Source organism: Malurus melanocephalus, unplaced genomic scaffold (assembly GCF_030028575.1).
Source record: "Malurus melanocephalus ecotype Western Australia unplaced genomic scaffold, MMel_1.1 scaffold_1, whole genome shotgun sequence".
NCBI lineage: Eukaryota > Metazoa > Chordata > Aves > Passeriformes > Maluridae > Malurus > Malurus melanocephalus.
In genome coordinates, this window is record NW_026623233.1 from 9,342,588 (window position 1) to 9,357,636 (window position 15,049).

At 42.3% G+C, this 15,049-nt stretch overlaps 1 protein-coding gene across 3 annotated transcripts in view; it reads left to right on the plus strand.

Moving 5' to 3' along the window:
* The first annotated feature begins 28 nt into the window (after positions 1–28).
* EDAR (ectodysplasin A receptor) overlaps positions 29–15,049 on the plus strand; it is a 70,982-nt gene continuing 55,961 nt past the window's right edge. The window contains exon 1 of one of the 3 annotated variants that reach the window (XM_057363805.1): positions 29–243. Coding sequence is in view for 2 of the 3 variants with exons in the window: in XM_057363797.1 (XP_057219780.1) it covers positions 9,046–9,078 (33 nt within the window). In the remaining variant the exon portion in view is untranslated. Of the gene's footprint in view, positions 244–8,918; positions 9,079–15,049 lie in introns of those variants that run through there. The other 2 variants (XM_057363797.1, XM_057363786.1) reach the window with 2 other exon arrangements.

Here is a 15,049-nt window from a genome sequence, read left to right on the forward strand (position 1 = left end):
GGTATCCCGCTCTCTGTGCCCGCCGGGGCAGCTCGGATATCCCGCTCTGTGCCCGCCGGAGCAGCTGCGGGTATCCCGCTCTCTGTGCCCGCCGGAGCAGCTCCGGGATCCTGCTTTGTGCCCGCCGGAGCAGCTCCGGGATCCCGCTCTCTGTGCCCGCCGAAGCAGCTGCGGGATCCCGCTCTGTGCCCACCGGAGCAGCCCTTCCCCGGGTTTCGGAGGCCGTGACCCCGTCTGTGCAAGGTAGGCTCCTCTCTGTGCAAGGCAGGCTCCCGTCGAGCACATGGGCAGAGCCAGCGTGCCTCTGGTACGGGATCCACTCTGTCATGGGGATGGATGGCATTGAGGGCTGTGGCTGGAAACCGTGTCGGGTTTAGGCTTCGTTTGAAAGACATGTACCATTCAGTGAGTTTCTCTGCTCCTGGCATAGGACTAAAGAACTGCTTTTCTCTGTGAATGCTAGAAAGTAGCTGCAGTTGCTGGTAGTAACTTTGGTTAGAAGTTAAAGTTTCTTCACACAGAGCATGTTGTAGACTTATTTGTTATTAGAAGTACTGATGTTCTGACCAAACTCTAGAGGATCCAGCAGGTTTTTTATTTCAGTAGAAGTATCTGTTTCTCCAGAGGATAGTGAAACTGCTCTTTCGGATTTGGTGTTAACATAGCAAATTAATTTACCTGTACTTTTTACGCTGTTACTATGCTTTTGAAATCCCAACCTCTTMTGTAAAATATCACAGCATTGATGGTGTTGTGATGACTGCATACACATGTGAATACATGTTCATAGCATGCTGATTTTTATTTTCCCTGCTTCCACAATCTCTCTCTCAAAGGGTAGTGTGAGATTGAGGTCCAGAGAGGAAAGCAGGCTGCTGCCCACACTGAAAAGTACCTGGGCAGAGTGGCATTGCACACCTGCTCCAGGCACAGGACTCTGTAGCCATACATGGTGCCAAAGTAGCTTTGAAATGCCCAGCTATGCCTGGGGGAGCAGAGAGCTCGGYTGGGACTGCAGAACCTGCTCCAGCAGTGAAATGGCCTGTGTGAACCTTGCACAGCTATGAAAGATTGTTGCTGGTACTGAACTGAGTGCTTTTCACTGCTGCTGCCACGGTGCAGCTAGACAYTGGTATGCCTAAGAGAAAAGGTGTTTTCATTTTTGCAGCTAGTGGAGCTTTAGGTATTGTATGACAGGAGTCCCCAAACTGCAATTGAAGAGTAGGAAACAGAGACTGGCACTTTGGTGGCATTTTGGACCTGTTTCCCACTGGATGACAGGTGAGCTCCTCATCAACAGCACAACAATGCCAAGGAGCTCAGTGAMCACCACCTCCTTGGGGTACCACCCCAAACCTCTGTACATGGCTCAAGCTACAAGCAAAGCTTTCACACATAGAGCTGCTGTTCATTTGAGCACACAAGGCCGATGGCCACTGCTGCTGCTCCTCCACAGCAGAGGTGGGAGCTGATGTCATATATTGCAGTTTTGAATGRTAAGTCTTCAAATGTTTTAGGCAGGTGGTGGAAATCTCTGGCAGCTCTGAGGGAAAAATCGTGGGAGATCGCAAATTTTAAAAGGAAATTAATGTGACTTTGCAAAGTAGGGTCAAACCCCGTGACTATTATCAGGATTACTCGGYTCTTTGTTCTTGTCTTTCAAAAATGTTTAAGTTGTACAAAGTGAAAAGAAAGAAAGCTTGGATATTCTGTGTTGAAGAGTAATACTGATAAGAAATTAACTGTGAAATTRAAAAGGACAAGAACTGTCAAATAAAGGAAATATATTCAGCAGCAGCAAATTTGGCTCCACACCACTCAGTGGGAACAATTCCGGGGAACAATTCCTCCTTCAGGTAAGCTCCTGTGAACCCATTTTCTCTGGAAATGATTGACAATGGTGAAACTGTTACCATAGTTTAGCTCAGGTCTTTTGGTTGGTAGAGCACAGCGTAGTTGTGTTCTGTTTGCAATAATGTAGTCTGACCACAAGAAAGAGCTCAGATGAGAATGTGCCCAGAAGAAGCCAGCAGGCTTTTTTTTTTTTTTTTTWTTTTTTAGTACATAGATAGCTTTTGCAGAAAACCACTGGCATAAATAGGCTGATTTTTCTCTATTGCAGCTAGATAGAAAACATGTGATATTTTAATTTTTCACATAGGATCATAAGATGGTCTTTTTAAGGCAACCAACCGAATTGTATGCCATGGAAATCATSTCACTGAAAATGTTGAACTGAATGCCATTTTACCATACCATTGATAAGAATTCCTCTGAAAATGACTTCACATGAAGCATTTCAGCTTTATGTGGAAAGGTGACCTTTGTTGGAGGACTGGAATGTTTTAGCAAAGTCTCAATTTCTAACTGAATCCATATAGCTGTGCTAGATAAATGGTCCAAGTCTCAGTTTTTGAGAAAYAGCAGCATAAGCTTTTGGAGATTAGATTAATATTCAGATAATGTTTTTCTCATGTTGTCATCAGTGGAGGAATTCCCCTCTAATATCCTCAACAGAGTTGTTTCCTTGAACCATGCTAGGATGGAACTGGGTCTCAGATCATATCTACACTGCCTCACTTTTCAGCTAAAAGGTAGATAAATTGCCTATAGCAGAATAATCAGAGAGGTGCCAGCATGGCCCCACCCTACATGAGTCATTGGTTAGAAGTTGAGTGTAGATCATCACCCTTCCCGTTCACTTCGGTAAAAAGGTATCTCATTTCTGCCCCTGGTTATTCCGAAACCAGGCCTTTGCTGCCTTCTGGTGCCTTCCTGGCCCTCAGGACYCAGTATGTATTTTATGATGCAATAGAAGATGGCAGGTACCCCTTCTTACCCTTTCACCCTTTTTACTGAAACAGCAGCTCTTGTTGGGGAAAACCCTTCTCTCCTAACACATCAAAAAGCTTTGGCCAGTGGTTGATAGGCTGGGGAGGTATTTGCAGAAACAGAGACACTTTCTTTCCATGTATATTCCAAGAAGGTAAGTCCCTGTAAAGAATTAGATATTATTGAACAAGAATGGAATTGTAGCATGACTGGCCCCCTTGGCAAGTATAATTGACCTGTGCCAATGGTCATTGTTTGAACAAGATGTTTGACTACACTTTTCCCAGAAAACTAAGAATCTTCAAAGASAGGAAGACTAGAACATACAAATACTATTTGGCTGCCAAGTAACTTGCTGTTCCTTTGTTTGATTTATCACTCATCCAATTCTATGACAAATAGATGAGATTCTGGGCCCATGCAGTCAATGGCAGAACTCCCACAAGGGTGGTGTGCCCAGCTCTTGCTGGGTCTTTGGCAACATTCTATGATCAAACACTTTTTTCTGAACCATGTTAACTTCGCACGCATTTCTTCTGACTTGACGTAGATTRGCTTTTTCAGTTCCTTCCCACTGGGGAAATCACAACAAAAGTAGAGAGGATGTTATTTTCAAATTCAGAAAGASTCCATTAGAAACAAAAGAATAAAAGATAAACAAAGACTACTTAAAAAGCATTATCTGCTATTGTCTTATGAAGAAGTTAAAGCTTTGCCAGTGGATTTTCAAATCTCTGTGGAGATGGAGTCAGGGCCACATCCTCCTGATGTGACGCTAGTGAGTGCTAGTTTTGAAATGTCAGAAGTGTCATTSTGTGAAGCTAAGCCACAATGCTTGAACTGAATCACCCACCATGAATCTAGCATCAGGTTTTACGTTGCCACATTACCATAATGTCTGACCATCTGCAGTGCAAAATCAATAGCTAAGTCCCTGGTGGGTTTTGTAGAGTTTCTGGCATTTATTCTTTTTCAGACTCTGTTCTGCAGAGCTGAGATTTCTTTTGATCTGGTGCCTTAAATTCTTCCTGTTTCCTTTCTGGGAGGAGATGGCTGGTAAGTGTTTATGTGGCCAAAGGGATTGCCAGAGCTGTGTCAGTTTTATAGCAGAAAGACTTTTTGATGTTGTCCCATTCCCTGTACCACAAGGAACCTCTCCAGCAGTTGGTGGTATCTCAGCTGATCTTTGCCTCACTCGTTGTGTAYAGGAAGCCAGGAGGGTCTTGATGACCCAACTATCCAAGGGCCTGGYCTGATAATGAAAATGTGGAGAGTATGTACTGTGTTTTGAGAATGTCACTTTGATGTAGTCAGTGGCTATTGGTGAATTGGGGAGAAAAAGCAGAAGAATTTGGAAGACTTAGTTTAACTATGCTTGCAGCRTCCTAAAATGTTGATGGACTTGATGCCCTTTTAATCTTAAAGACTAAGATCAACCTTCAGCTCTTCCCAGCCAATCTTCAATGAGATACTTTCTTCCCTATTGGAGTCTGGCATAGAAAGATACACGAGTTCCAGTTTCTTGCTGTCTTTGTCTCCGATGAATGCACATCTCCTGCAGATCATGTTAACGAGTCCCTGGTTCTTTGGGCTTTACAGCCAGGAAGGATATAGTGCTGAAAAACTTGGCTGCATTCAAGTCCATGCCAGCTCTCTGGTAAGAAGGAGCCCTGGAAAGATTCACTCTTTTCCCCACCTCCYCTGGAGCTTGTGTWGTATATGAAGACTCTGTGCAGCAAYGTAACAGGCTGGGACCAAAGCAGAAACATATGGCCAAATAACAAGAGAGCTTTAATTCTGACAGTGCATCCATCTCTTCCTTTGGATATATCACAAACAAAAACTACAGCAGTGCCAGTTAAGCAGCATGCAATTATTTGCAGATTGTCAGAATTTTACATTTCATTTTAAGCAAGAGCCATTTTAATAGTTCAGGATTAGATATTTCTAATCACCCAGTCTAGAAGAATGCATTCCTATGACATGCTCCTTTTTTTTTTTTTTTTTAAACTGTATACACACTCCACTACTTGGGAGAAGGACCAGGAAGGGAAGGAGGTCTGTACAGTAATAGCTGATAAATTGAGGCTTTCTAGAACTTGGCTTGTGTCACTGAAAAGGAGAAGACTAAAAGACCCTGTGCATCAATATCACACATCTTGTAAGAGAAACACTGTGACTACAAAAATATGAGGAACAGATGATATCAAAGGCTAAAATAGGCAGAGTCTGTTAAARTACCTGGTGCTGGTTTATAGCCGGCTCTAGTTAGGAACTATGAAACAGACAGCATTCTCAAGCATAGGACTTCAATTTGCCTCTTATARCAAAGCAAAACTTAAAATTACCATCCTTAAGTAACATTTCTCTTCCTGTTGGAGTCAATAAAAATCGAAAAGGCTGGGGACATGCTGTCTTTTTGTCACTTGGGATTTTGCCATTTCTTCTCTCGGTGGGTAGCTGGTGACAATGTGTCCCCTGAGTCAGACACGTTTGTATTTACAAAAATAGGAAAAAATGATCTGTGGGCTGCCACCCATGCAGTGGCTCRTGACAGGGGGGCAAGCAAAGCAGCAGCACCTTCAACTGGTCACCCCCTTTCTTTCTGAGTGTTTACCACCTGCACTCCAGGCATGGCTCAATGGCTTGTGGGCTCACCTCCAAGCCACGGGAGTTTATGGGCTGGCGGATCTGCATAGGCTGAGGCTGGCGTGAAGTCTGGCGGTCTGAAGCTGGTTTTGTGAAGCATCCCATTTTGCCAGCTGCAGGAGGGTAATAATTTCCAAGAGAGGGACAGAGCGCACAGCTGAGGGCMGTAACTATCTCAGCTGTCACCATTTATTCCATCATCCAGTCTGAGTGTCAACACCCTCCAAGAGAGACAAAAGTAAAACCGAGTATCCAGGCATTGTGGGGCACAGATTTATTTCATTAAATTCAAATACTTCCCCGTGACGAGTCTTGTTTGTTTAAATTTTCCATACAGAAAAAGCATGTGATAATATATTGCCARTTGGAGGGGTGTATTTTTCTGTGCATGTGTAGATCCAGTTGGTTTCTTTGGGACATAAAATACGAAGGAGAAAGCCATTGTTCTTGTCTTGCTCTCAATTTTCAAAAATTGCCAGTTTTCATAAGCAGACCAAAACAGATAACAGATGGCACTGGCTAGCAATAAGGAAACCTAGATGCAAATATTGTATGGTATAAGAAGAACGTCTCTGATGTGGCARGGTTATGTTTTCTATGATGGTTTCTAACCAGTTGTGAGAAAAATCCAGTACTAGTGCTTTGTGGTATTTAATTGGATGTAAAAGGTGCAAATAATGCAGCTGGTGACCAAATGGTAAAATTGGTAATAAATATTTTTTTTTTAAAGCTGATAAAATGAATATACAGGGGCTCGATATACTTCCCAGTAAAGTCAACAGGAGAGTCTCCAGTCATGTCATCAGAAATCCACCCTGCCTGTCCATTACAGGAGTTCGTCCAATGCAGTGCAGGTCTCCCAGAGCTTGCATAACGTTGTTTCTAATTTAGCTTTGRTGGAAGTCAGACTAAACAAACAAATGGGTATCTCTGCTGCAAATATCTGTGCATGGGGAAACACCAGGAGCAATTTTGAGGAGGCAGTGAGTGGTGCCCTTGRGGGTACAGCACATGAGAGAGGCACGTCCACATGTAGATGAGACATCTGGTTGCAGTTTGATGAGTGTACATATTTTCCACTCAGTCCTGCCCACAATGCCACCTCTACCTCTGCTTTTAAACTGCAGCCTCCAGAGCAGGGAAAGCCAGCACAGGTTTAAAGAAACTAAAATCCCACCAACTTCTCTTTCCAACGAAGAACGAAACTCTTCTTGTAGTGAATGAGTATCAGATCCATACTTCAGAATGMATAGTAGGGGTCTGAGCAGCTGGARAGTTGAGTCTAGTGTCTTGGTTGGGTGAGATTACAATTAAATGCCTTTTTCTTGCAGAAATGGGTGCTTGCCGAATCTCCAGTGTAACATAGAGCACTTGCTTCTTGTGCTGCAGAGCCCTAAGATATCAGACCTTCTATATATGGCAGGAGACAGACAAATACACTCAAAATGACAGAGCAATTTCTCACATTTACTCTCTGACTCTACCCCCAGTGCCTGTAGAGGCAGATCCAGGGCAGTGAGCACAGCCTTACCTTGTTGGTAGAAGGATGTGGTTAAATGCTCCCTGATTTTTATTTTTTTTTACTAGAAAATGAGCCTGTTGATGTGCTGCCAGTCAGATAYAGACAAAAATTTTAGAGAGCTGTGAAGCTCATTTTKCATTGATTCTCCACTCATAGGTTATGTGCCTTAATAAGTTATTTTGCTGGTAAAATACCTTTTTCGTAGCCCTTCACCCATATAACACTGAATCTATGCCTATAGAAAGCATGAGAGAATTAAGAGTTTTCTTCATCATATGCATAAAATTTAATTTTTCTTAGAAGTTCCTTTTAATACTCTTTTTGTGTTTAAGTAAAGCTGTCACCAAGTTCACTGAGGTTTGCCCACRCAAGGAGCAAAGGCTCTGTCCCCTTGGGATTACACAAGCCATTTTCTAGTAATTTGTCTGCTAAGGTGACATTTCCTTATTMTAGCACTGAAAACAGGAACTTCACTGTCTTCTAACAGAAATTACTTCACGTATTTTATGAAACTGAGCCAAAGGCACTGCTCTTGTCAGCTGGAGTTGGTGGCTGTTTGGTTGGTCTGGACATGAGAATTATCTACTTCCCCTTCCTCTTTTTTTGTTTTTGTTAATGAAGGCTTTATACCTGACTAAAATACGTAGCTGTATTTTTCCCTTCAGGTCATGTTATCGGAAGCTTTGAGTTGGGGGTGGGAGTAAAAAAGTTCACTTACTAAGTAAGATTAAAGAAATTAAAGGCTAAGGCTCRTATTTAATTTTCCCTTCTAGATGTAATTTTTCATGCAGTGACAGCATCAGAACCTTTTCAAGTTTTATAGCTATTTCACATTTGGCAGAAACAACAGGAAACCATCTGTAGCAAAGCAGGATTGTTGTAAGCATAATATTCAGTAATGAAAAAAAAAAGATTAAAAGAAAACATTGTTATCTTTATGTGATAGCTTTGAAGGTGCAAAGAGCAGGATGCTTGCATTTGCTACTAACTTCATAAAAATTTTCTAGATGAGTCAGCCATGGAAAAAAAAAAGATTATTTCAGCAGAAGGAATAAATCCAATAAGAAATTAGACTTTTGTTTTGACTTTTGTTGAGATTTTCATGATGACTATAAAGATGCTTGTGGTGAGGAGGCTGTACATGCCTGTTTTCTGTAAATCGTGACTTATTATGGTGGAGCTTATAAACACACACACAACTTCAAATAGYCCCATTGTCCCACAAAAGGCTAGTAAGCTACTGTGTGCTAAAGCTTTAACTTCGTGCCTGAAAGATCTAGGGAAATAAAAATAAATTGTGGAGATTTAGATGGCTTTTTTTGTCCACTGTTCCCATATGACAAGGTGTGTTTGTTCTTGCTTTGTTGTGTTTTCTGTGTTGGAAAGGAGAAGGAGTTGGAAGGAGTTTCCAGACTGAAAGAGTGCATGTTCATCACTTGCAGGTGAAAAATACTTTTTGCTGAAGCTTAGTTTGTCAGTCAGGGTGTCACATCCCAAGGCTGCAGTTTCAGGGGTGCTCATGGTAGCCACTGAACCCTCTGAGGACCATGGTCAGTCCTGTAAAGTTGTTACATTGCAAATATCCTTGTCAGAATGTCTGTTTAACAAAGGGGAAGATCTATTTTTTTCAAGTGTGTTCTAAAATTTAGCCTGGGCTAAGCCTGTCTGTAATTTCTTTGTCACTGACAGTGTTTCACATTTTAGCAATCCGACCATGTTTTAAGATAGCATTTCACTGTGCAAAAGTCAAAATGTGTCAGGGAACAGCAATATCTCCTTGTTATTAATGTCTTAAATTATAGCTAGACACCCTGTTTTTCCAGTTTTCAAGGCAAGTTATGAAGGCTTTTTTCTTTTTTTTAAAGTGCTGAGCTGATGAGACATTAAAGGCTTCTTTTTCAAATAGTTTGGCTGTTGAGTTGCTCCTTTCACTCACACCTGCCCCTTGACTTAGAAATCGTCTCCGCCTCTTGTGCATCAAACACTGAATTTACATAGCACAAAGAAAGTGTGGAAGGCCCACAGCTCGCACCGTCATTAAGATGGGAGTGCAAGAAGAACAAAGCAGCGCAATGGTAAGAGAAATTTAACAATACCCTGCCTTTCTKCGAGTCTGACTAACCAGGGCTTTCCCACAGGAGGGAAGGGTGCTGAGGATACCGCAGGATTAGCAGATGCATGTAGGGCTGCTGGCAGTGACTAAGCYGGCAGCAGCGAGTGAGGAGTGAGTTGGAGTTCTAGACATGAGTCAGGGTTTGAACTTGTTGTGGTTTGTAGCGGCTCAAAAGGCTTTGTACGGCATCACTGTGAGAGTCTGCCACTGCGAAGTGATGGGCTCACAGCTGGCAGAGCCACTGGCTGCTTTGCAAGGGAGTGCTTGCTTTCAACAAAACCTTGTAGCTGAGCTCAACATCCACAGCACAGCCTTGGCATTATTTTAATGCCTTTACCAAACTGCTCCGGCTGATTAATTCAGTCAGATCGTGCTAATTATGCAAGCCTCCCTGGAGAATTTTAGAGATGCTCATAAGAAGCATCATGAAGTTATTTCTAAAAGTGTATGTGACAAAATTAAGACAAAAGCAGTGGAATGACGCATGCATTTAGCAGCTAAAGTAAGAAATTTTTTCTCTTTGTGAATGGCTTTTTCTTCTGGAATTCTAAAACACAGAAGCAAAGAAAATGAGAGSAAAGCATGATGTCTGGATTTGTTTTGTTTCTTCAGAACTTTTTTGKTTTTTTTAAAAACAAGTTTGGCATACAAACTTCAGTGGAAAGACTTGAGATGCTCCCTCAGTCCTGGYATCGTGGTTGTTTTTGCCATTTATTTGAACAAACTGTTGATGTTGTGCTTTTATCTGCTGTTGCCTGTGTCTGTGACAGAGATGGACTAAAACTTACAGAAAAGGTGCAATTGCTGCCCAAACAGTTTTATATTAATCAAAATGAGTGGAAGACATCTGCTTTTCCCCTTGTAAAGGCAAGTGCAAAGACAGTGCTAACAGCTCAAGTCTCCCAGAAATACMCRCAGAAGTGAAGCTGCTGTCTGYGGCATTTTCCCTACTATCATTAATTCTAGATGGATTAATTTAACAAGAGGTGCACAAAAACCTTTGCTTAGCCTCACAGGCATGTCCACTTTTGCAGAACAGATGCAAACTCATAAACAATTCTGCTTAACTCTGCAATATTTTTTCATCTGCAGTTTTCACCCTTTTTTGTATTTATATGTTGCTTTCYTTAATCACAGAAGAGCAATTAGTGGTGGGTGTGTGAAAAGTGTGTAGAATAGCAGGCACTCTCTGAGTCTTTGATTTGGGAGCACTCTGAGGTGAGAAGCAGATACTTTCTGTTAGATCATCTTCAAGGACTTAATCCCCAGAAGGAACCTGGATGCCTGGCAGACAAGTCACTTCACATGCTGAGTCTAAAACTYAGATACTAAGAGGTCTTGCTCGCCTCCTTCACCGCAGAGGTGCCTACATACCTTCACACCCACGCTTGCATCCAGTGAGTTCCTTGCATGCCTGAACGTGTGCTTCTGGACATGCTTTACCTGGCTTGGCCTGTGCTGGATGAACAGACCCAAATGTTACACGTTAATCCTCCCTCTGGGAATGGTCACACTGCKGCATGCTCAGGAGCTCATGTGGGAGGTCTGGACTCAATGTGTTTCTCAGCTGTTTTACTCACAATAGTGTCCCCAGCCCCAGCTTTTGTGCATTCCAAAAGAGGTGTCTGTCTGTCCATTCCTCTTGGTTTTTTAACTGCTACATTTTACTAGGCATAAGTGATAATTTGGAGAGAAAAGAAAAATAATACTGCCACGGGGTGGCTAGGGAGCCCTCACACACTTGCTAAAGTGTATGGAGATGTAGGTTCTGGGTAATACTCAATATAAGATATTTAAATCGAGCTCAGAGTAAGAACTGGAGCCCAGTTTCCAAACCCTGTCCCAGGTGGTGCCCCAGTCACTAGGTTTGGGAGTCATGTGTCTGAGTGAAAAAGAGACAAAAACTGTCTCATGCAAAGCAGAAAAGCTGCAAGAGAAGGGAGCTGGACAATCCTGAGAAAGCCCCACAGGGGCCATGAACAGCTCCCTTTCCGTGGAGCCCACCCAAACTGCCCYCAGCCACSTAAAGGAAAGATTTCCAAAACTGTYCAAACACAGGAGGRTGCTGGCAGATGGAGGTGTTTGGCCTTGTATTGCCCTGTAGATGATGGGATTATTAAGTGCAAATGTATGAAGCAGTGGTAGGAGAGGTTCCATAGGCTGGATTTTGGGGTGAGTCTGGAGGACTGTATGGCAAAGMCTCATCTGTTTTCTGAACTCTGCCAGGTCATGGGCAAGGCATTTTGATGATCTCTGTTTCGAGGTGTCCCYTCCCAGACTCTGACTGTAGCAAGGATCTGCCACCTTCTGTGTCTGCTGTGGAGCACAGAGTCCATTATGGCACCGCTCCTGTTGAGAATGTGCCCTGATCCCCAGGGAAACAGGAAACTTTCCTAGCAATAATGCAAGACATTAGTCGAGGCTAGTTAAAGTCAAAGATGGATAAGAGGGAGATCGCTCCAGGAACACTGGCATGGATGAAGGATGATTTCTGATGGATCAGTATCTTGTGGCCCATAGCCAGCTCCAGCTGAAGCTCCTCCCACTGGGACATTTGCAAAGACCTTGCTGCCATATGCATTTGTTTGTACCTCACAGGGCCCCCTTGTCACATGCACCATGAAACCTGTGAGAGTCTGCTGGGGAAAGGGGCTGGGGGTGCACAGKTAAACTGTGGGAAGTTGCAGYGTGGCCACAMAGGCACCATTTGCTTTGGAATCAAYTTAAAATTTGGGTAAATACACCCAGTTTGAAAAAATGAAAACCACAGAGTAGTCCTCCTGCAAATACCCAATAACCCCATGGCTTTGGCACTTTCTTGAGATGCAGGTGTTGGAAATTCAGCTCGCTGTTCCAAATTAAACAGAGGGAGTATTTGATGTTGTCCCATTTTACTCAAAGTGTGTCATACACCTGCACTAATAAATTGATCTGTGGAARCCAAATACTCCTCTGAAATGTGCTGGCCATACCCTGTAAGCAAGCCTTTAGTCCTTACCAAAGGTGTAGCAATACCTTTTAATCGATTAAAGAACAATTATTCAGAGTGCAAGCAGAGTGCACAGCAGAGATTTTGGAGAAAGATGTTGCAGGGCAAACTTCAGTGAAGGGATAATGGATGTATGAATGTGGTAGTAGGTGGCATGAAGGAATGTGGTCATCTTAGGTTTTGAAGTTTAAATGCTCCACAGTAGCTATATTTTCTGAACACTGACCATTTGTATTGCAAATTAACTGTTTTTTGGTGGTAAACTGTTAACTGTTAACTGAGCTAATACACCTTTCTGTTAGWAAGGACACCGACTTCACCTGCTGATGCCATTTTGGGAGTGGGAACATCAAGTTTGATCTTTCTATGTTTTAAAGACTGAAGTTAATCCCTTTTGGAGAACTTTGCTTTATTGGCACATAAATCAGGGAGAACCATTTTGTGTCCCTGTATACAGCTTTAACTTCTTCCTGCAAGAAGAAATGTGTGAGCGATAAACAGGACCTCACGGATTCAGGTGAGGAGCTTTGGAATGTAACAATCTGGGCAAGAAAAATGTACAGACCTGATTCCATGCAGACAGGCAAACTCAGTCATTGTTTCCTMAAATCTTTAAACTTACATCACCATGAGGTGCTAAGAGATGGGGCAGTCGCATGACTTTTTTTTTTTTTTTTTAAGATTTGTGTATCCAGTATGTCATGACATGATAATAAAGATGAAAGRATTTTAATTGGCATATAATATATGTGGGTTTGGGTCACTTTTAATTACATGTGAATCATATAGAAGAAAAATAACAAGCAGAGCTTGTTAGTAACAAAGAAAAATGCTACCCTTTCTGCTGCACACTTGTGGGCTGAGATTTGATATTATTAAGCTCAATGTAAAAATAACTCATCTGTCAATACCATAATTTATCATGAAAGGATGAGCTCTCTGTAATGCACGGTTTGAATTAACTGTCGCTTGCTGTCCAAGTGACTGAGATGCCGTGAACACTTTTGGCACTTGTGAGCAGTTTTTGTAGAAGTCTTCTTTTRTAGACAGAGCCAAGGGAGCCAAAAAAACAGACTCTGAAAGCAACCTGAGCACACATGTGAACACAAGCACTTGCTATGCACCGAAAGCTTTGTCCTTTAAGCGAGTTTCCTGTTTGCCTTTTTTGGAGAAGAATTAGCTTTCGTTGTTSGTCCTTTTAAAGCTCTTCACTTTAACATGCCCTCAGGTCCCTGCAAGGTGACACTTTAGACAAGCTGTAAAAGACATGTAGTTCCTCAGCTGCTGTTGTGCACTTGATAGTTTCGTCTTCCAGAAATGGTGTTTCTGTAATCCTTTATTTATTTCAAGCAAATGGCCATGGAAATAAATAATTTTCTATTACAGACTTTCACTATAGGAYATATTACTGCCACTACAAGTATGATTTTGCTGCTGCTTACAGCAAGGCAAAACATTTAGTCAGACTAAACCATGTTCTAAGAGCTGCCCCAGACCAGGGCCTGGGGGACTCCAAGGGATTCTGAACATGAACATGAAGAGCAGCAGGGACATGAGCAGTGGCTGTGGGAACAGTGCAGAGTGTGGGCAGGGGGAAAGGGTACCTGCTCCTTTCCAGGGAGGCACTGCTGGAGCTGGAGTGGGTGAGGAATGGCAGCCAGASGAGTCACACAGCATTAGAAAGGAGTCATTGGCACCACAAAGTGCYAAAGAAGTGAAGAAGAAACTGAGTTAACAGGAGGCAAAGGACTGAATGGGGACTAAACCAGCAAATGATTGGAGGACAGGGAGAAAGAGGGCATCTCTCTGAGGGTGGAGAAGGAATTGCTGGTGAATCCTAATTAATTGCTGGTGCTCTCATTCCTGAATAGCATAACGGGCACCAAACTTTGAAGTTCTATTTTCAGAACAGTAAAATTRCTTGATCAGAAACACAAATTCAACAGGTTGCAGAAAAACTATCTTGAGCCTAAAATGTGTCTATGGATTTACCATGTAGYCCTGCATACATATGTACATATAACRTATAAATAARTATTCCCATTTTCATTAGCTCAGAAGTAATTTTAAAAGTTCTGGTGATTACCAGTATACAAACAAGTTCCCTGGAGTCTTCTTASCATGTTATGGCAGTAAAAGCTGTTCAACACCGGCAAAAGATACACAGTATAAATACATTTATACTCTGGCCAAGTAGTTAATCACAAACAATCATGTGAACAATCTCAGTTAATGCACAAGCTTGTTATCCATATCCATATTTTCATCTTCTGATGTCTTTTATCACTGTTTGTTGCAATTTGTTTTGGGAGATTCTGAAGATCCTTTGAGGACAGGAAGAACACAATGATTCTACACGGTGGTGGACTTGGCAGTGCTGGGTTAATAGCTGGACTTGATGATCTTGAAGTTTTTCAACCTAAATGGTTCTATGATTCTGTGCTTAGTCCAGGGGGCCCTGATATTGCCTGTAACTGTTTCTTGAAAATTCTAATAGGCAGACAGCAATAAAACAGCTGCTTAGAGCAGACACGTATTTCTGTTTCCCACTCCTGTGTCTCCCTGTGAGGGCAGCCTGAACTGGCCTTGCTTATGTTTTTTGGGAGTTGTTTTTGTTTTTCGCAAAGCTGTGCACAGTTTATTGCATTTGACTTTAAGTTCAAGCATCATTCTGCAGAACTGTCAAGAGCTGAAATGTCAGAATGAAATACTGAATGCTATTTCCTCAGATGCTTGGTGTCGCAAATTATGGAGGCTCCAGGCTAAGTGCCCGCGACATTCCCGTGATTGCTGTGGTGGRGCCATGCTCCATTTTTCAATATCTTGGTCACGGGTTGATGAAACAGATTTCTTTGAGAATCATTTGCTGGCAGCAGACAGAAGATATCACCCCCGAGGGTAAAAAAAAAAAAAAAAAAAAAAAAAAAAAAAAAAAAAAAAAAAA